Here is a 23,560-nt window from a genome sequence, read left to right on the forward strand (position 1 = left end):
TGATCTAAAGTCTATTCTGTCTAAAATGGAGAAAAACCCAGCTGGTAATGTACTAGGAAGATAGACATGCCACAAATTATAAGGAATTAAGATGATAATGAGGGCTGGATTAGGGACAAACCAACTGGACGTAACCACATTATGCATATGTCATTCAGGACTAACCTGACCTTCATACTTGCAATTTTTAAAGAGAATGCTTGAGAAGGAAAAAAAACAGGTTGGCTGTTGTACTTGAAGGTAAATTTGCAGAATGACATTTAGAAGGAAAAAAGTTTTCGTTGTAAAATAAGAAGCCCTGGGCTAGAGGACCTTGTAATGAAATAAGTGTGCAATATCATGATTCCATTTTCACAGTCCTCACTTAGAGCAGAACCACGTTTTAATTCTTCAGGGATGTACTAGTTCCCCACCCACCCAAGTACTTTGAAGAGCATTTTTATTAAAATAGAATACCTATGAACTATTTCCACATTTTCTGTCTGATCTTATTGTTCAGAACCCCATGATTTATTCTGTTAAACCAATATGGTCTCTTTACACTGTAGAAAGTTCTGTTTCCATTTTATGGGGTCACCTCAAATAAATTAAATACTCCCAAATTCTAGCTTGGAATTTGTATTAAAATGGGTGCAATTGTTGATTTTTTTAAATTGCTATATTATTTCCATTTAGGTATTTTATTGATTGAATAATTTTTGCAAAGATACTTACTAATGGTGTGTTTATATTGCCCAATATTTTCATACTTATTTCATAGTTCAAGCTTCAATTATAGGACAGATGGTCATTGCTGGTCCCATGAGGGGGGTATAGACACCAAGTAGCCAATAAAAGTAATAGAAACAACCTCAAATAAGGGGTTTTTTTTGATGCTTTGTTCATCTTAGATTATGTGAAGTGTTTACAAGGTATTTAAGTTTTTAATGAAAAGCTGGAATTCAGCTATTGTTATTTTATGCAGGCAAAATTTATTTTCTTCTCTTCTAGAGGTCAGAGCTGTATGTGGCTGATGGTTTGGTTAACACTAGATATTTAATATGGGAGGCTGCCAGCTTATTTTTAGTGTGATGGTGAGAAAATAGAGAAAATAGCATATATAAAGCAACAACTCTCAAAAAAGAATGTAATACATAAGAAAGTTTAAAGAAGCTTGTCTAAAGCACCTCAGATAGGAAAGGATATGCTTTGATAGCATTCATTATGCTTGAATTTGTCTTTTTGTTTATTTCTATGGCCATTTGGCACAAATATTCTCTCTTCTGATCTGATAAAGTTTTATGATGGGTCTTTATTATAGGTAAGGTAAAAATATGAAATAGCTCACTATGTTCTGCTCTAGCATATTCCTTGCCATCCGTGTGGAATTGTACCTTTCCACCTGTGACTGCATCACTTCATTGGCATGTCTCCAGGTCAAATGGCACAAAGTACAAGTGGATTGTGTTTGCCTACTCAGAGTATAAGGTCTTTAGGTAAACAATTGGATAGGTATGACTTTAGTTCTTAATTACTAAGTCAATTAATTATTGAAAATAATTATTGAAAATGAGCTGCAACATAATACTTCCAGCAATTTCTACATTTCTCTCAATGAAATTTTTATGCCTACTTATTTTTGAAGGTGAAGATAATCACATAGGTGATGTTGTTTTCCTCTTTGAGCCAATATCTGTAAAAATTAACTGTTGCTAGGAAAAAAGATCAAATAAACAAAGCTTACTGTAGTATTTGCAGTACCAAAAGAGGAAATCCAGAGACTGGAAATGGAGGATATTTGTACTGTTCTTTCTTCCCTGTGTCTGTCACACTGTGACCTCCCCACAAAGAGGCAGACAGCAGGTATGCTCCATCTTCTTTGAAATAACGATATATTTGAAAAGATTGGATGACTAAGGGAGGTACAATGTTTTGCTTGACAGAAAAGATGAATATTCTGAGCCTTTGGTTATAATATAGAAGTTGCCAAAATATGATATATGATTTTTTCTTGTTTTCAGTGTTAGCTTGAATGAATACTTGGAATGTCCATTTATAGCATTGGCAGTTAGTTCTTAAAAGTTCCTGGCTTTAGTAATCTGAAATATTGTGCAGTTCTTTCTGTGACTATTGTGAATAGAGATTGTAGTAGTCTGATGCAAATTCAGTGTTAAAAATTTCAGTGCACTAAGTTTCAATGCAGATGCCTGTCAACTAACCTCCATTGTGCAGGGGTGGGACAGGGAAGAATAGGTTTACGTAAAACAATGTACAAAATTATTCCTGTTTCTAGAGGCTGACTCCACAACTGACATGTATAGCAGAGCAAGTAAGACTCAACAAGCCAAGGTGCTATCCTTTAAACAATATTCCCTTGGGCTAATAGCATTTAAGTCTTCATTAAATCTAGGAGCTACTTCCCTACTCTATGAAGATGGACATTAATATACAATCAGCAAGCATTCCCACACAAACATTTTCAGCAAACAACAAGCCTCCACTCTATTAAAAGGCTACTTCAGAAACAAACTTGACCCAAACTGACGTCAAACCATTCTGAGCAGACCACTCTGAAATGTTATTAGTATCCTAAGCAAGCTAAAAATGTAAATCAATGAACTGAATTAATTCCTAATCAGTTATTTTAAATGGAAATTCTCATTAGTGAGTTTTGTCAACTGACTTTTACAGCTATGCTACAAATTCTCTTCATGCTATCTATGTGTTAATTTCCATTATTTTCAAACAATGGAGTCATCACTTACTGCCAAGTAAGTAAAGAGCCTACATTATAAAGAAAAGCTAGATGATAGTATTTCTGACACCGTAACAGGTAGATTTGCAGTTGAAGTTACTTTTTTTTTAAAAACACAATTAGTGGGTTTCCATACTAAGAAAAACACTATTATCTTCAGCATGTTCCCTAAGGTTCTGTCCATTCCTCCAGGGCTCTGCCTTTGTTTCAGTTTTATGGACACAGAGCAGATGCTATGCTTTTTTCTTGTAGATTCTCCTCCAGTGTGGTCCTTTTTGCTACAGTATATTTAAAGTCACAAATACTGATTTCTGTAAAGTTACTTCTGCCTTATTCAAAGCAGGGTAGACAGCCTTGTGGCAACACAGTACTAAATATCCATATAGTACTCTCATTAAAAAACATGAGGTGAAATAAGAGTCAAAACCTTGTTATCTAGACCATGTTTCCTGTAGCTCATTTATGATACCATAATACTGTCTTTTCTGATTTCTGCTACTTTAAGGAACAGTATTCATGAAACTGAAGAAGTTACTGTCCCCCCTAGTGGGATAACAAATGGAAATAAAATATAAAACAATGTGCTGAAAGATGCAAGATAGCAGAAAGTTGAAAACAATTAATTCCTGTACAAAGCTCTCTGGTGAATGGTGTACTACATGGGGAGAAAATAAAGAGGAGTTTAGCCTCAAAAAATGAAGGGCAGAATCATGTTCCCAAAAACTTAAAATATGTTTTGAGACTGCTAGAGGTCTGCTCAACTTTTGACAATTAAACCAAAAGTCAGGTTGTTCCCTAAAATCCAATTTCTTTCAGACAGGAAGCAGTTATTAAGGCATAAAACAAAAAAGCTCCTCTAAACCAATCAGCTGAATACCCCAATAAAGTATAGAGGACTTTGCCTTTTCTGAAACAAACAGGGAAGGTTGAATGTGTTTCTTGGAGATAAGTATGTAGCAAAGAGAACAATCCAAAAATTAAAAGTCATGCTGTCTCCTCTGACCAGAGACTTAATTTTTTTTCTGCAAAATTTAATATGGCCCTTTCATAAGCAATGCTCACTAACCTCCAATTTAAGAGAAAATTAGGACTCTGATTAGAAAACAGGATTTCACAGCATTCAGCCTGAAATGTTTTACTAATTTGAAAGGATTTCCTACACTTATCTTCAAGTCTTATGAACCCCTATACACACTTAACAATCACCTGAGGTAACAATATGAAGTAGAAGTTCCTTAAAAATTCATCTTAAAAAACTATGTTTCTTAAACTCAATGATTTTCTACTTAGTGTTTGCTTAAAAATAGTTTTGAAATAAAAGCTTCTTTGTTTATTTACCTAATAGACTATAAAAATATTTAATAAGAGTCATTAATGTATCAAGGATATTGCATGTTACTTCTTTAAGGCATGTAGGGCTCGCTAAGGTGACATAGGGCTTTGTTACCACCAAAAAGTACATTCTTACCACCTCTTTAATGTTGAATAGTCATTCAGAGGCCATGTACAGGTCAGATCAGCTTGCTTTTCCTGCTGAAATATAATCTTTCTTTTGTTCAGAAAAGGGCAGGACCTTCTCTTTTAGTGGCAGAGTGTTCTTAGATCACTTCTGAGTCAACATACTTCATAGATGCTATTTGCAGTAGATGCTGAGTGATTTTAGAAAGGTATTCACGTGAACTTTCTAGTAAAATCCAGTTACAGAGGAAAACCAAAACTGTATTGGCTTTTGAGCTGTCAGTGCTTTTATAAGGAGCTGTATGATTACGAAAGCAATTGGTTATTTGGAGGAGGGTGGTCAAGTACAGAAACCTTGCTTATGAGACTAAGATTCCTAGTCTTCAGGAACAATTTTAAAGGCCCAAATATTTTCTGCAATAAATAGAAATCAATTTCTATTCTTGTGCACATACCTAGCAGTTTAAAATGCAATGCTTGTGTTGTCTTAGCTTAAGATATTTACCCATATTTTTAAAAATGAAATTTATTGCAAAGCGGGGAGCCTTTATGCCAGTCTAGTCTTGGAGCTGCTGTGCATACATTAGCCATACATCCTTAAAACAAGGTAATACTAACAAAATGCCTACATTCAACTATTAACTTGAATGGCACCATTTTAGTAGAATACCCACTCTTTAAGTACCCATTTCAGACATTTGAAAATTAATTTAACTGCTGAGTACATTTGATTTTTGAACTCAAAGTTTACATAAGTTCATACTCGTTTATGTACTTCTATCAGCATTATTTTTTCTTTTGTTTGACTACCAGACATATTTAGAGAAAGCAGTCATACCTGTTTCAGTCTAATTTTTAAGATATACACAGAAATTCCTGAGGAAAGGCGAGTGTGTGTTACAACTAAATACATCTTCCCTGAACACTCCAGATAAGGTGTTTTCATGTTTCTTTTTACCATAGCCTCTTACTGGAAACACAATGCTTTATATATGCCAAGACTACCTTTCTTTTGCCTGGGTCTATCAGACTGGTGGCTTATGAACATGCTGTTACTGACTTAATGGAATCAGCTCTTTTTCCGTGTGTTATTTTTCAGTGATGACTCACCAGTTTGCTGAAGTTCCTAAGCATGAACTGGCACTTCGTATCATTACTACAAAGTAGTATTTCTATAACACCAGTTGTCAAGGTCATCTTACTTTGTGCTTGAGATATCCTCTTTCTATATTGACTTCCAATGTAGAATTGCCTTCCAGTTTTGTCACTAGCAGAAGGAATTAACACAGTCCTGGTTTTGTGCCAAGACCATTAATGGAAATATCAAATAACAGTCCCAAGGCAGATTCACCAGGATCTTTACTAGTTACTTCCCTGTGTACCATATACTTTACATTTTCAGGGTAACCCATTATTGTCCTCTCTTTAGGCAGTTCTGTATATATGTTACAATTGAAATATTAAAGCCTGTCTTTTCTGTCTTAACTAATGCAAGAAACCATTTGGTTTAGACCTATTTAACTAGATCCTTATTTCCATATACCTCTGTGGAAGTTCACTCCTTTGTTCACCTTTCTGCATTTACAACTACAAAAAAAGTCTTTCCCTTTTTTAATTTTCACTGCAAGGTCTCCATGAGCTTCACTAGGGCACTTATCATTTCATTGATAAATTTCTTACCTCTGAGATGTAGCTGACAGCTAGTGGTTCCATTAATGTTTCCTTTGCTCAAAAGTTAAAGCACTACAGGATATCCAGTTAGGTTTGAAGCTTTTCCCTATGATTTTTTTTATATCTGCATGTAAAAACTTCCACATATTCTTGCACCATGGGCTTAAAATTGCAGACTTTCCACACAAGTTTTGACATTCTCAATTCAACTGATTTCAGTAACTAGTCCATGTAGTGTTTCAGAGGCTGTCTTTTGAAATTTGAGAAGCTCTTCGTGTACTCCTCAGTAGAGAAATCCTTTGGAATACTGGGATCCAAACACTAGTCACAGCCCTTGTTCTCCAGGATAACTAGGAAGATGCTTTTTCCCATGACAACATCTTTTTATGGTAGTTTATTCTCCTGAAAACATTAGAAGTCTCTAACCACATCTAAACCTGGTTTCAAGGAACAGCAAGAGCAGAGCTACTCCCTAAAGGAAGGCAAGCCAGGAGCCAATTGTAATAACAGAGCTGGCAGAGCCTTCATCACCAAGGGCCAACGCCTCACCCACCTGAGGCAAGCAGGGCAGATCCAGAGATGGGGGCCAGGTTCAGCCAAGAGCCCAGATCCTCAGGCATGCTCATAGTGAGGAGGCAGGTCCCAGGCCAGGACTAAAGTGCTGGGACCGAGCTTAAATAGAGTTCCTGGCCCATGGGTGCAAATGGAGGCCCCATGTGAGGCTTATGGAAGCTCATTAGGGCTTATTAGTGCACTCAGGGCTCTAACACTCGGTTTGCTGCAGGAAATACCTATTATTGTTCAAATGGAATCTCACAACAAATAGTTTAACCTATGCTGTTGTTTCCTATTTTTTAGATTCTTGTATGTTTGTTTTGCATAATTTGGCATCATTAGGGCTTGGGGTTTTATCACTCGATGGAGTGAGTATTCACTGTCATTAGTTCAGGCACAACCACTATTCCATTATGGTTCACTAACTCCTGCAACAGCAGACTTTACCACTATCCTGCAGTATCCAAATTTGTGTGTCTCTCTTTTTTCTTGTTTTTTAAACTATCAGCATGCTGCACAAAGATAAGGTGTATATGGATGTTTCTTTATGCTTATGAGATCTGCATTCAAATCCCTTAGCAAACCATGGTGCCTTAGCAGGGCTTTGGAAGTTAGTTTGAGTCTTCTCTTTGCTATGGAGAGGCTTTAACTAGGTCAGACTTTTTGATTATCATTTCCTTAATAAATCACTCATCATATTTAACATGCTTAAATTTGTATGTGGCATCAGATTTAGCAGTCCTGCCATTTGTATGTTACTAGCTTGTAGATTAGCTGTCAAACCTAGAAATGTTTATTAGTTGTTTTTTTTACTTTGTTATATGACTAGTGGTGCTGGATGTGAAACTGTCTTTTATCCCTTAAAAAAAATTGAACAGAACTTAAAGGATTATTTTGCAGTGTTAGTTAAAAACATTCATATTTTATGTATACATGCATATGTATCTATGTATATGTATGTACATATGTATATTCTATACATATATAAGTTAATTTAAAAATAGGGGGAAATAGAATTTAATAAAAAATACCGTAAATGGTATTTATGTGTGTTATTTATGGTATTTGTGAGTGTTATTAAACACACGTAAGTAGCATGATCCCAGCTGATACTTAAATCTTGTTTCATTTTTGGCATAATTTCTACCAAAATTCCCTAGCACAATACATGTCTGCTAGTAGTGGTAGGAGTTGTGGCAACAGTTGTAAAGCTCCGTACTAGATTCCCAAGAGAAAAAGCATTTTTTTTCTGACAGTGGTGACTGCTTAACTCTTTAAAACTTAGCAAATTGTTTTTAGAAAACTATATTCTGGGCAGCACACGGTGACATTAATGGATCCTGGCAGTAGCATTCTGCCGATGCTTACAAGCTGATTTGTGTCCAGTTAACTAGGGGACATCCTACCAAATTCACACCTTTGTAAAATGATCAATTTCATGAATGGGAAACTGCTTAGAAAGCCTGAACAGACCTGGTTATTTTAAGTAGTTCAGGATCATCATGGAAACAAAGGTATGTAAGAAAGGGCCAGGCGTACATGCACTACCAGACTTTTTTCTAACTTTCCTTCTGAGATGATAAGGCATAGCAGATGATCCATTTTGAGATTAATGATATACTTTAAAATTAAAATAATAATGTTAACTAAATTTTGTTCATCTGTAATCTGTGTGAAGAAACAGCATTCAGAATTTCTTCAAAGTTCTGTTGCAAGGCTGAGATTTCCATTTTGCAAGTAAAAACTTTCCTTTTTAAGAAGTTTTGAGGAGGGTTAATCAGGAAATTGGGGAGCAGAAGAGATAAGGTGATTGCTCTGTGTGGCTTGGGGTTTTGTTTTTTTTCCAAATGGGAAATTAAAATCCTTTGAATTTTATTTTTATTTTAGATTGGCACAATTTTTAAGTCTGTAAATATAGAGAGATTGCTGCCCAAGAGAAAATATGCAGGAACTGTTACCCTGTGTCTGTTTTGCTAAAAAATCCTTTCTCTTTAGTTCATAGTAGAAATTCAAGTACCAAAGTGTATACATTTTGGAAGTGTCTTATGGCCATTGAACTTTCTGCATGTGGAGAATGCCTAACTGTACAGCAGGTATTTATTGAGGTGGCTGCAGCATATGATATTCTGGCAACATGTTCACTTTCCAGTAAATTCATGGTATTCAAAGAAAACTGTAGTTTTGTGAGGACAGTGCACTGCTCTTCCAAATATCATTGTACAGTATCTAGAGCTGCCTGGCTGCTGCTTTTAAGATACAGGGAGTGTCATAAATCATGAAAATAAGTGTACTTTTGGCAAAGCTACGGAGACATTTCTGATCTTGTTTAAAATGCTTTGTGTATACTGATATTTTTATTGATTCAGGATTGTTTTAGATTTTCAAATTAATAGAGAGGAAAATGTTTAATAAAAAAATACTTCAGCAAAGCTGTGAAGTGTATAAGTTAAAAAAAAAAAAAAGCAGCAGAATAACCTTTAGCCAGGTATCCAGCCTACACAGATAGGACAGATGCAAAGATGCTGTAGAGGAAACATCTACCAATTACATTGCTCTGGGAACCTTATGTTCCAGCTATTATGTAGAGATGCTGCAGAGACTCACTAATAGCACTACATAAATTTTACCTTACATTTATCTGCCAGGATGCATATCTTCAGTCTACCATGAGAGAAGTTTTGCATTTCAATGGCATAGTAGGAGTTGTGTTGCAGTTGTCTTTAATTACCTTGCCATCATTTTTAATGTCATGAAGGGGAATCAAAGATCATGGCCACACACATGTAGGAGGAGACATGAATCAGGTCATACCTTCTCTGCACAGGTGAGTGCCATACTCCTTCAAGGAAAAATGAGATTAAGTCATTCTTAGTGTCATCAAGCATTAGAAATGCATTAAAATATAATACATGGATCACAAGGAAAGAGAGTCATGTACAAAACTGTTAAGTGTAGAGATTAAGGAAAGTCTTTACATTATCCTTCTGTTAAAAGGAAAATTTATTTGGGATTGGGGGTGAGATACAGAGGGTGCTAGCCTCAGCTTCAACACCTCTGGGATGCTGAAATGCCATGGGGGCAGGTTTACTATATAAATAAGCCAGTGGATTTGTATCAGAGCTATTGCTACCTTTAAGGTCTGTCCTGCTATCACAGGATTGTATCATACTCCAGTATTGTCGGGAGTTTCCTGAAGATGTCGGGAGTTTCCCGATGCCAGGAGTTGACCGACGGTTCGCGGCTGAAGGAACAGATGCGTCCGACTCAATATGAGTGATAAAGCATAGTCTACCTTTATTATTCAAGCAACGCATATTTATACAGTTAGACCTAATACGCACCTACTTGTTAGATCCTAATTGGCTGAGCCTAAAAGTTACTTTTGTTTATGTTCTTCTACTTGCAGTTTGAGCAGCTGTATAACTCCCTTCTACTTTGATCATAACTTCTTGTTATCTACATCCTCACTTCTCAAGGATGCCCAGTCCTTGCCACGTAGCCCTTATTTATTGCTTCGCTTGTAATTTTCCACAGGCCCGTCTTTGTCTCTCTCAGAACAAGCTCTGATCCATCAGCTGCACAGGACCACCCCAGGGGCCCGCATCCTGCCCTGCACAGGACCACCCCAGGGGCCCGCATCCTGCCTTCCCACACAGTATTGCCTCATGCCTGCCTGCAAATGCCTTCTGTATGGAAAGGGACCCTTTGGCGGAGTTTCTAAATCTTCACTAAGTCAGTGAAAGAAGTGCTAGGGGGATTTAGGATGAGGATTGGTCTGCAGTGCTGCAGGGGAAATAGTTACAAAGACACTACTAGTTCAAGTCTAGTTGATGTTTTACAATTTAGAGCTGATATAAATGCAGGTGATTTAGAACATTCAGGGTTTATGATCTCTGGATACAAATTACCATTTCTGCCAAGCTGAAAGGTAATACTGTGAAACAAAACACCTCTTCCAGTCAAGGGACACTCATGTGGCAGAAACAGAGGTCGTCTATTATTCTTCCTTGTGAGTAGTGGCATTTTATATAGCATGGTTTTTTATAAGACATTCTTCATATAACTGGAGGTGAATATGCAGTTGCAGATATGTTACAGTTAATAATTCAGTCACATCCCACATACATTAATAAATACTTTGCAAGACTGCCAGTTAATTTGATATAGCTGAGAAATGAAAACATGGCTGAAACCTGAAAGCTGCTGAGATAGTCAGAAATGTTTCAGATACATATGAGACTCTATTTTTCCTTTTGGATAGAGAAATATAAAGTTTTAACTGGTGAATAGGAGACTATAAAGATCAATAATTCATATGTTACTAGCTTGTATACAAAACAGCAAATTATTTTATTTTTACCTTAAGTATCTGAAAGAATTTGCTGCTTTTGTTCGATTGGAAAAATAACCTTGAGTTTCTGGAATGGATAGGGAACAGAAATCTGTTATTGTAATGATGTACTTTATAGGATACTTGAAATTCTGAGGGAACTGTTTAAGTTGACAATTGCAGACAAATTATGCAATACTGCAGATCAAATCTAACTTAATACGGATGAATGGGCTGAATCTTATTACCTGAAAATTACTACTAAAATAGCAACTCAGCTGATGTGTGCACAGGCAATAAAGTAGCTATAGTTGTCTTTTAGTCAGTGATGTAGAAGTCCTAAAGATTTTAGTAAAAATAGATGCTAAACGTACTTTCAGAATGTTCCATAAAGTCTCAGCTTCCTCTTGAGAACAAAATGCAACATGATTACCATTTGAATTAAAGTAATGAAGAAAATCTGAGAATTTTGAAATGCAGACCAGTGACTGTCAGCATCCTATCTCCTTTGTCTGGACTCTGGACTAATGATTGCTCTACATTTCAAAATGTTTGCATGGACTTTCAGATTTTCCTGTACATTTTTAATCCACTTTAAGATGGTGGGAGAGAGCACCTTTTTTCAAGCTTTCTGAAAAGGAGGCCTGTTGAAAAACTCCAAACTCCTTCACCTATTAAATGCATATATATGTATATTTTATTACTTTTCCTTCCACTAATATTTAGAAAGAATGTCTCTGTTTGCTTTGAGATTTCATTGACTGCCAGGACCGGGAATTTTTTCATTTATGGAGTCCTCTTTTACCTAGGACTAAAAAAAGTCAGAGAAACTTCAGCTGTGTGTGCAAGAGTACTTCTTTTGACAAATTCTACAGACACACAATGTCCACATTAGGTAGCAGAGTTGAATAGTTTTGTGACTTCAAAATAATTAACTATTTGCATCTCTGTAGTAATGTGGCATTCTTATTTATGTTGCGTGGTAACTTGGCAGGAGTTGGCTAAAATGTATGAGAAAGATGTGAACCTGTTGGAGCAGGTCCAGAGGAGGGCCACGAAAATGGCCAAAGGACTGGAACATCTCTCCTGTGAAGAAAGGCTGAGAGAGTTGGGGTTGTTCCACCTGGAGATGAGAAGGCTCCAGGGAGACCTTACTGCAGCCGTTCAGTGCTTAAAGGGGGCTTATAAGAAAGACAGAGAGAAACTTTTTACAGAGGCCTGTAGTGACAGGACAAGAGGTTACAGTTTTAAATGGAAAGAGGGTAGATTTAGATTGCATATAAGGAAAAAATTCTTTACTGTAAGGATGGTGAGATCCTGGAACAGGTTGCCCAGAGAAGGTGTGGATGCCCTATCACTGGATGTCTTCAAGGTCAGATTGGATGGGGCTTTGAGCAACCTGATCTAGTGAAAGATGTCCCTGCCTATGGCAGGGGGATTGGACTAAGTGATCTTTGAAGGTCCCTTCCAACCCAAACCATTCTATGATTCTAATCAAACATGAACTGTAAAGATAGCTGAAATACATGTTTTTAATTAATGCTGCATGTTTGGGTTTTCTGTGAAGCAGATTGCAAACACCATAATTAATTGAATTTAAAAATTTAATGCTTCAGTTGAGAAGCATAGTGGTATGTACGGCATGTCCAGGTGGCTGCCTAAGGCAGGTGATTGTTTAAGTGTTGTGGGCTGTGAGACATCTGCGCAAGCAAAACCACAGATTAGTCAGATCTGGCTGAAAGCACGAATAGTCCTTTCAGCTGTAACCTTCTGTCATTAATACGTCACAAAATTAGTAAGACATTTGCAGACAAGAAGTGGCACTACAGATGTGTTATATTACCTTTTGGTCACAGTCCAGTGAGACTGATGTATATAGCCTGGTCCTTGGAGATATTTGTTCTGTATCACAAAACTCTGAGATCTGACCAAATTCAGTGCAGCAGACGGCCTCATCCCTGTAGAGCTAGCTTGTAGTCTGTCACAGGGACATGGACATTGGAGATCCAGACTGACACCAATTAGCACTTCTTGTCAGGATATGTCTGTATCCCGTGCTTGTGTGACTTTAGTAGCAGTAGTATTACTTAATTGAGCCTAACGCTCTTTTACAAAGAGGGGCAAACCCAGTTTTTTTTAGGACAGTAACTTGATGCCAGGTTCAAAACCTTTTGTCTTACACAGTGACCTTTGAGAACAATATGTCTTTTAAAATTAATGTAACTCCCTTCCCTTTTTTAATCACTCTTGGATCTTTTTGTTGTTATTTTTTCCCAGACTGGAACAAACGGATTGAATACAAGCCTGGTTCTGGCAGCATACCTTTGTTTCCCAGCATTCATCTAGAAACATGTGATGGACCAGTTTCCTCAATACATACCACCATTGAATTACAGACCAATTACATTGCAAAGGGCTGCGATCGTGAAACGTACTCAGAAAAATCGCTGCAGAAATTATGTGGTATGGATATGGCTTTCAGTTGATATAACAATAATATCTTTCCAGATACAGCACCAGTTCCTTGTGACCTGTAAACATGCAATACGTGGATTTAGCTCAGCTGGTTCATTTTGGCCTGTAGCAATGAAAATGAAGGGAGTGATGGTATTTGACTGGTGCTTCTTTCTTCTTTTCCATTGTTTTCACACTTTTTCATACCTTATCCCTGCTTTACTTTAATTTTTTTTCTCTCCTGCTCTTCTTCCCTTCTCTATTTTTTCTCTTTCCTCATTCTACCTCTTTCTCACTCTTTCTTCCCTCTGCTACTAACAGTGATGTGACAGTGTAGTGAGATTTCAAGTAGAGATTTACCATTATAGGAAGACCATAGGATTTGATGAGAATTGAATCTCCATCTTGTGTTTCAGTCTTTCTGACTCAGCTTTCTGTTCTGCTGCTCTAAGTACTGTCCCAGAGTAAAACCAAACAAAAAGTAAAGGAGCATTTGGAGCAATCATTTGAGCAAAAATATTTGAGAAACATGAATTTCAGAAAAGGGGTATCCTGGTGGTTTCCTAATTATTTTCTTCCCTTTTCCTGCTTTTTGGTAACTTGTTCTAAAAGATACAAATTAATTTTGAAAGGTAGATTAAATACATGAGGATACTGCTGTATTTTTGTGGCTTTAAGTTTATGTGTATGGCAAAACAATGGTCACACATTAAGCCATTTATCTTTTGCCTTTTAAGATCTGCTGTCTCTCCTGTTCCTCTAAAATCCTGTCTTCTTAGAGTGATCATCTGAAGCCCTGATGGTGTGGAACATTGATTCTCATCTTCTCCAAAAATGTCTCTTTACCTGGCTCCTGTCTGAGCTACAGCAGCAAATGTACAAATTTTTTTTTCCATTTAAATGCATGGATTTTGGTTTGGGGTGCTCTGGTTTATGGTTTACATTTGCTTTGATAACAACACAACAGTGTTGCAGATATGTTAAGATCAATACACTAACCTTTAAGAAATAATTTTGTAAATGAAAATTTCCTATCAGTGTTACTAAATTATTAAAAATGGAGAGCCATTTCCCAGGGAAAAATAGTTTGCAGTTACGATCACCAATTACCTGTGGAGACTGGGAAAGTGAGGTAAGGGTGAGTGGGAGTAGTAGCATTCTCATAAAATCTGAATATTTTCATCCTGAAAATTGCTTAGTTAAAATTACAGAAACCATCATAATTTTAATCCTGTATCTTTATCCAACTGACTGGGATCCTAGAAAAGCAGGATAAAACCCATCTGCCAATAGTATGCATCTTCATCATGTTAGTGACATTAAAACTGAGAGGTTGAGTACAGCTCTGTGACCTATCAGGGACTTGATTTCATAAAATACTAGCATTTTAATAAAAATAAATATGTTATAGCTAAAGTCAAGTACTTTTGCCTCCTCTCAGAATCTGTATTGGCAGCAAAAAGAACATCGCTTTATGCCTGTTACAGACCTGACCTGCAAATGGCACAATCATTCAGAGCAGATCACTACGTACAAGATCTAAACCACCAAATAATTACATTGGCATAAAACACTCATAGCAACTATATCCACCAATATTATAATTTTAAGTGTAGGACCAAAAGTAGGTACCTTCTGCTGGTGTAAAATTCCTTAGTTGAGGAAGGTTCTGCAAAGTCTAAGGGGTTCAGTTTGCAGAGTGTGGCTTGACTACCTTACGTGCTGACACATAAGCAGTAGAAAAGAGAACTTCAAGTCTTTCTCTTTTTCTCCTGAATAAACTAGATGTTTCCCAATACTAGTCCAATCTTAATTCATTGTCTGCACCATGTGTAGGCCTAAACTGGTGAAAAGCAGAATGATCAAAAACATTTCAGCAGGTCTGTCAATGCCATTGTAGTAGTTGCAGGTAGCCTTTGAGCAGGTGGACAGATGTACTAACATTACTGCTGAACTTCCAGTTTTTGCTCAGTACATCTTGTGAAGGAACAGAACACCTGAGAAAAGAGATACAGTGTAAAAAGTGTATGTAAAGGCGGGGGGGAAATTCTCACTGCTGAAAGAATATTTTTTTTGTTCAAGGTTTCCATATCTTCATAGAGAAGAACAGGAAGGGTAGAAACTTGTAATAGGACTTTGATAAAAAGGCGGTAAATGACCGTGAACTTTACATCAGAACTGCATTTGGACTGGCTCATACTTTGGTATTTAGTATTTATTCCCATCCTTAATGTCGTGAGAACTCTTATGAAAGCAGATTAAATTATTTCTGGACATCAGTTTTCTCCCAGAAATGATCTTATTATAGCTAATAGTTGGATGAATAAATTCTTTGAAAAGAAAGAAAAGCCTGAATTTTTTTTCTACCAGTAAAGCATGGTGCGATTGCAGATAGTGCAGAACTGAGCAATCACAAATATCCACCTGTGCCATATAAAATGCAAGATTGTCTCGCTATAATTAAGGACCCAGTTTATAAATCCTGTGCTCATTTCTTCATTTATCTGTTGGAAATCTACAGAATTTAGATGCTAAGGACAGTGCATTAAATTTTTTTATATGACTGATGGTTTAAGTCTGCCTTTCAATAACCCAGTGATTTGTACTCATTTTGGTGGTCAAGGTGGGCAGTTTAAATGATTACATTACACTTGAGTCATTTTAAAGTCAAGGAGTTAAAATGTTGTGCCTCAAAACATTTTAGTAAGCATTTTTTCACCTTGTCATCTGACAATAATAAAAAACAAAGAATGGATAAAAGATACAATTTGGACTGCAAAAACATATCCAGAATAAATCTCACTAAAAAAAATAATTAAGGAGCCTAGAATATGGTGGAAAGATGGCTATGGTGTTGTCTTCTTTCCCTCTAAATGGAGATAAACCAGAAAATAATGGGATTGCTAATTCTCACAGATGGCGGACAGGAAACTGAAATATGGAAACACTGAGTATCAGATTCAAGGCCATGCTCCAGCTAAGAGTGTAGATCCTGCCCTCTCTCCTTTATCCTGGGTTGTGTAGCTTTGCAGGAGGCTCAAAGTAAGTTGTTGACTTGATTGAAAAGGATTAAATTGGGCTTGGTTTTATTTGGATGGTTAGCTTCCAGCTAAGCCAACAGTCTGGTCCAATTCAGCAAGCAGCATCAGTATGTGCTTATCCTGGCATAAAGTTTGCAGTACGAACGTGAAGGGTAGGGAGAGGAGGTGGGGCCAACTCTATAACTTGCCTGTAAAAACCTCAGGGATCTCAGTCCAAAACTGTGCTTAATGCAGCGGCTCCTGCACTATTCTGGAAGTATTTTAGAAGAAGAGGGCATCAGCCCCTACATTTTGGAAGGGCACTGATCCTGTAGCACGATAAGACTATTCTGGGAACACCTCCAGCTACATCCTGTTTGTATTGCTCCAGGTCTGTGTATGTACATGGCTGAGCAGCTTGGGATGCTGGTTGGATTTATTAGGATCAAAACAGTATGATTTCTTCCAGCTAAATCTCCCAAGCACATAATCCAATAGTTGTTCTCAAGGCAGGATTAACAAACGCTAACAGGATGAGGTTCCAAAATAACCTATAGATCTCCATAAAAATATGGGCAGATAAAGTAGAACCTGTTGAGCTTGGTACTGATTACCCAAATGCTCTTACACAAGCCTGACCTGAAGCTGGGAAAATAAGGTAGTCTACTTGAGCGCCTTGCTGAATCAGAGTTTAACAAGCAATATGAGAGGCTTTCATTTTGGAGTTTTCCCACAGATTCATTGTAGTGGAAAAAATAGATCTTTCCAAATTTTTATGACCAGAGTAGATAGAGTGAGTGAGGGATGAAGCTCCTTCTTTGAGCCCATAATTTACCTAACATACACATGTGCCCATTTAGAAGCATATTTCCTTTGATATACACCATGGTGCAAGCAATTTCTGTTCCTTCTGCAAGTTTAAAAAATTACCAAAAAAATTACCATAAAAATTAACACAAAAGGAAATTGATTGAGGAAAATTATGGTTTTACTTGTGTCCTGTGCAAGTAATTTTTTTTTTAGTGGCTTGAATTAAAAAAAAAAAAAAAAAATAGAAAGTTTATCACAAATTGTGCCATCTGGACAAATTGAGTTTGATGTATTCCTGTTGATAACAACTGTGTATTAAGCAATGCAGGGTGGTGTATTATCCAGAATTAGAATTTATAAAATAAACACACTTCCTCTCTGTGCTCAAATTCTAAACATCTAGGTGTTAGGTTTGATATTACTATCACTTCAAAATAACCTAATTTTACAGTAATAAATTTTGGACAATCGTCTAAGAAATTCAGTTACTGAATGATATGAATTTTTTCATATCGTTAGTGTAATACTTTTTTACAAATCCATAGGATACAATTCCACACATGCTTGGCTTAAAATTCTACGTTCCTGCAGAGAGTTGGGATCTTTTTTGTCTCCTTGGATGCTGAAGGAGAGTGGGATGTCTTAACTAGTTTGGGATTTTTTTTTCAGTTGCAGTTTGTTCACCATATTCTTACTTGACAAAGCATCATCAAGAATACAAAGATTGTGCTTTTCACTCTGGCAAGCATGCTTTTCGCTAAATGCTATCTTTCACCAGCTAAGTAAAGGCTCTGGGTAGCTATTACATGTTTTTAAAAGTATCTGACAATTGTTAAGCTGTAAGAAAACACAGAGCTGTGAAGAATTGTCACATTTTTATCAGGTCTTGGCACCACAGTGTTTTCCATTTCTGTTTTTTCCCCAGTTAATTCTAACAAAGAAATACTGTGTAGCTGGGGACCACTTTGTTAATGATTTACATTTGGGTTGCAGGGGGGGTGGGGTGGGTGGGGCTCATCTGAATTGTGAGTACCACTTAAAAGTGTTAGTTCTATTATTAGACAAGAAAACATGGAGTTACAACCATCATGTACCTGCCAGAAGCAGGCATTAAAGTGATATTAATCTGTTTTAGGGTGAATACTCTGTATGTACTTACATTCATACCAACATCATTGTGAATATCCATGGCTATCTACGAGACATTAGACTTGTCCTACATTCATCCACATTGTACTGTATTTTGCAACACATCATCCCCACATACCATGTATCTCCATGCTGTCAGGGAGGGAAGATGTAAAACTTCCCAGACGGATGTAGAGAATTTGGTTTTAGTCTTAGAAGTTCTTGAAATAACTGAAGAAATTTCATTAATGAATTTTAGAAAATAGTGAGACGTTTCAAGAAAGATAACTTTAAAATATTTTCTGTTGTTTTCTGGGCAATACATTTAATTAATTTAATTTAATTAATTTAATTAATTTAATTAATTTAATTACTGGCTTACTGTGGTCAGTGTTATATAACGTGTATGTGATTTGACAGTGAAGCTAGTAGGACCATTTGGGTAGTAGAAATCATCTAAAGAGTGTGAATCAGACCCCTGGCCTATATTAAATCAGTCTTCACAGCTTCTTCATTAGTCTCTCATCATGTTATTCATTATCTATCATTTGCAGGAGCTTCCTCAGGTGCCATTGACCTTTTACCGTCTCCCAGTGCAACAACTAACTGGACAGCTGGGCTTCTCATGGATAACAATGACATGATTTTTAAATTTGATGGAAAGCAAGGAGCCAAAATCCCAGATGGAATAGTACCGAAGAATTTAACTGATCAATTCACCATCACTCTGTGGATGAAACATGGACCCAGTCCAGGATTAAGAGCTGAGAAAGAGACTATTCTCTGCAACTCTGACAAGACAGGTGAGTCTGTGTATTGATAAAATGTTTGGCAAAGGGTGTAACAAAGTTAGTAGAGTGTTACCATCTCTCCTCAGTTAATTTGGTCTGGGAAAAAAATTACTAAGCTGGAATTATGCCAGTCTAAGAATTGCTGGCTTGATAGCTTATTGAAGGGACTGATGTCTACCTAAATTTCAAGCAGTGGTTCTCTTCTTGGATAATCTCTGTGAACACATCTGTAGATTTTATAGGAATTGGTTGATAAAATAATTAAATTAGGTTTAATTTTTTTTATTATTTAGATTGGGAAAAACAGTTCTAATTCTTCATTGAAACTAATTAGATTAAATACTGATTTGGATTTTATTTATTAGTTTGGACAATAATGCTTCCATAAACAAAACTAATACAGCATAATTTGGGAAGACGCTTACCATATGTGGCTTCTCTGAGAACCATAATGATCCATGATATTGAGAAAAGTCTATTCTTTTGGGGTTTTTTATTTGGTTGGTTTTTGTCTGTTAGGTGTATATTGCTTTCAAACACATTCACCTAAACAAAAGTGTTGATGATAGTTCAGATCGTTGATGTTATTGGTTCTTCCTTTTAGAGATGAACCGACATCACTATGCCCTGTACGTGCACAACTGCCGATTAGTATTTCTGTTGCGCAAAGACTTTGATCAGGCTGACACCTTTCGTCCTGCGGAGTTCCACTGGAAACTGGATCAGGTACCTGTGGTTTTCTCTTATCTGTAATCCATCCTTCTCATCCACTTTAGAAATCATAGAGAACAACCCAAATCCTAGCATAGCTACTTTGGGAAATTGGAAGTCTATTGCAATTATGTTGCAACTTGTAACTGTTATGACTCTAATTGGGATCCACATTAAAAGGGATAGATGAGTTAACTTGGTTGAGTCCTTGAATATGGTAGGTTTTTTAACTGAGTGATTTTAAACAGTAAGTAGATGTTCATATGCTTTGGCAATGGATAGAGACATGACATTGCATATAGTTGCCTGGAAGTTTTCCATTTATCGTTAAAAAAAATCTACTTTGTCAGCACAATGGAAGTGATGGAAACCTTTTCAATAAAGAGTATGTTGACACACAGAAAGGCATTTGTAATATATTGTAAATCTAATCTGTAGACTTTTACTTTCAGCTGCTGTGCTGTATGTAATTTCTCCTTATTATGAAAAGTATATCGCAAGGAAATTATTATTAAAGAGATAAGAGTTGCCTTTCATAGATTTATTAATTCTAGCAGGATAAGGATCATTTGGATGAGACAGTCTTCAGCAAAGTAGTATTTTCTCAAAGCAAGTTTCTTCACGGCTTTGAGTCCAACTGTGATATTGAAGATGTAGATATTGGAATGGTTACTTTCCTAATTCACCTTCAAAATGCATGTAAAAAGATTATCTTTGTCGTGTTTATCAGATGAATGTGGTAAGAAACCATGTGATGATCACAGCACTTGCTTTTCATTTCCATTAACCAGTTTGGAATCAGTTTCTGCTGTACTTGATATGAAATCTTATAGTGCCTAGAAAGGGGTAAATTTACATTAAATCATGCTGAGGATTACAAGTCATGAGTAACTGATGTCACCTCAGGTAATGCTGTTCTGAGTGCTAAAGATGGATTTGTATTTCTAAACTGTATACTGAGCATCTAAATTAATGATAATACGTTTATGTAAAGTATTTTGACTTTGAAAGTTGAATGCAATCAACTTCTCTTCTATATCCTTACAATGAGAAAGGACCAATGTCCTCTCAATAAATGAAATTTGTGTGTAACCCTTGTAACTTAGCTATGACAAAATACTGGAAAAACATACCGACAAAAATAATTTTCCATTGATGGGGGATGTATCTGATTGTGTGAAAGAACTTTTTCATCTCTATTGCCATTTACAATTACTTTATTCTTACTCTGCTTTATCCACATCATTTCCATACTTCTAAAAAAATAGACAGGAAAAATGTCATAAACTGGAAAGTATAGGAATGCTAATATCTTTCTGATTATTTTTTTCTTTTATCACAAAAAAGACAGTGTATGCTGAACTATTGTTTTTTCATATCAAGCAAATTCTTGTGTGTGATTAGCCTTGCACTGGAATTCGATTAGCATCCATGTTATTGATGAGCAACATATACTTTTTGTATTTCTATTTTGACAGTATTATTTCCTTGCAGAAAGTGCTGCTTATCTCAGAAATCTGCTTCTGGGTGGTCTGTTGATTTGGGAAATCTGTATGAATTTGAGGGTGCATTGTTTCAAAACAACATGCTAAAAGTGTGTGTATCTAATTAGTTAAGCACAGGTGCTATTTTTTCTCTAACAAGGGATAAAGAATACCTTGGGCAAGTCTACAGATTTTGTCTGAAATTAATAAACCTAGGGGAGTTGCACCAGCAGACAACTTCTCACATCTTCAGCTGACATTGAAGTAGAATCCCAAATATCTGGTGACAGGAACTCATTGTTTATGATGTAAATCCTAGAGGAACCCAAAGATTTCAACTAGGGATGACTGAATAAGTCCTTGGAGATATTTTGAGATTCAATAGATTGTACTCTGAGTTATGTTTCTGGACATAAGTTATTTTATTGCGTCCATCTCGGCAAGAGCATATACTAAAGGCAGTCCAAAGTAGAGCTTGACACATTAAATTTTTCATTTCTACTGTTTGGTTCTAAACTGTGTATTTCATTGTCTGCCAATAATCATTTTTGTAACCTAAAATATGCTCCCAAATTGTAACACTACAGAAAATTTGAGCTGCAGTTGGGCATCGAAGGTCGCACCTTCCTAACTACTGTTGAAAACTCCTACATGATGGAAACTGGAGATAGAAAAGATTTTTTGGTCACGTCATTCATTTCCTTTCATTCAGCTACTGTCAATTGATTTCCACAGTAATTTTCAACTGCCCTTTCTAGCTGACAAAAAATGTAAGATTAAAGTATAAATAAAGTTTGTTATGGGTTGTGTGACAAGACGTCCATGATGATTAATTTATATTGTCATGGTGATATTTTTGTAAGTTTTGTCATGAAGGGACTTGGTAAAGATTGTTTCTTTACCTCTTCTTCAATGCTCCATCTAGAGTAAATTAAAAGAAAATAAAACATATGTGAATAATGGTTTGGTAAGGAACTTGAATGGTTTTGAAGACAAGGCAGTCAGAAATTTTCACTTCAAAGTAGTAAAATTATGCCAGCTTCTAACTATCTACCTAGAATGGTCTACTTTAGAAAGCACAGGATATTTTAAAACCACATCAAAATAGCAAGTTAGCATCCCACTACAAACTCCTCTGGATCTCACTGTGAAAAGAAGCTAGGGCTAGATTTTCAAAAGTAGATTAAGTTCTCTAGAGACTTCTGAAAATCCTACCAGTTGATTATTTGCATATTTAGGTACTGAAATATCTCTGGAAATCTCACCTTCAGAACTGTTAATTCTGTGGTGGCATATCCTCAGATTCCTTGTTTTTTTTAAGAGAAGTATGGGAATTAAGCTCTATGTATCTAACTGTTGTACAGCTTCTCACTGTCTGTACTGTACTGTGATACAGGACACTGTAGATGGCATTGCATATATGACTCTGAAAGACAGTTCAAGGGCTGGTACCAAGCACAGCCATAGTAGAGTTAAAGTGTGGCAGAGTACTTTATTGCTGAGCTGACTTTATGATTGTGACAACAATCTGTAGCTTGGTTTTGCTGAGGGGAATCTGGTGACCTTGGAATAAGGTGAAGCATAAACTAGCAAAATCATTTATCATTCGTACTGCAGAGTAGTAAAATTTATTATACCAGCTGCTTTGGGCTCTACGTAGTCCACAAGACTACTCATTCTTTCAAGGCACTGACCAAGAATGTGAACTTATTGTCATTCCGTATTTAATTTAATTATCTAGATCTTGTTTCTGTGGGGGGTGGGTGTGGCACATGTCTTAGTTGCAGACTCCATTCTTGGCTGAATACAAGGAGTCACGTAAAATTTTATATAGCTACACCTGTGCAGTGCATCTGAAGCTTTGCGATAAAATGCAGCCATCATAACTGTTATGCATAGCAAGTGTCTGAAACCTCCACATAGTAGTGGATGCCAAGTTAGCTCTGGGAAGATTGTGTCTTTAAGTTAGTTCATAGACCTAAGGATTTATTTTCAGTATGGCTTTCAGTGTATTTAGCCCTATTTGTTACATTAAACTTAATGGACTTTGCTAGGCTAATTTTTTGCTTATTGTGCTGAGAATGGTTGACCTGAGAGTGCCATAACCCTGGGCATATGTGCCTTTACTATTGAACTGCTAACACATGAGATGAGTATGTCTGCAAAATGTGCTAATAATCAGAGGTAACAGACTTTAAACTGTGAAGGTATCCTTGTTACTTATAAGAAACGTGGGAAAAAAAGAAATTGATATTGTTTGGGTTTTTCCCCCCCACTTTCATCCTTTTGGAAATTAACCATCTTTGTTGTGAGAGAATCCATTAGTAGTAATCTGGAAGAAAAGGTATGGAAAGAACCATGTTAAAGAAAACCAGTGTCAAGTCTCTAATGCATGCTGGGTAATAAAAACTGCA

General features: G+C 36.4%; 1 protein-coding gene across 1 annotated transcript in view; it reads left to right on the forward strand.

Annotated features, from left to right (window-relative positions):
• The window catches only part of CLSTN2 (calsyntenin 2), a 227,323-nt gene that overhangs the window by 147,087 nt on the left and 56,676 nt on the right, over positions 1 to 23,560 (forward strand). The window contains exons 5-7 of the mRNA XM_059822699.1: positions 13,026 to 13,211; positions 18,715 to 18,963; positions 19,556 to 19,677. Of these exons, the coding sequence (XP_059678682.1) occupies positions 13,026 to 13,211; positions 18,715 to 18,963; positions 19,556 to 19,677 (557 nt within the window). The remainder of the gene's footprint in view (positions 1 to 13,025; positions 13,212 to 18,714; positions 18,964 to 19,555; positions 19,678 to 23,560) is intronic.

Source organism: Gavia stellata, chromosome 11 (assembly GCF_030936135.1).
Source record: "Gavia stellata isolate bGavSte3 chromosome 11, bGavSte3.hap2, whole genome shotgun sequence".
Classification (NCBI taxonomy): Eukaryota; Metazoa; Chordata; class Aves; order Gaviiformes; family Gaviidae; genus Gavia; species Gavia stellata.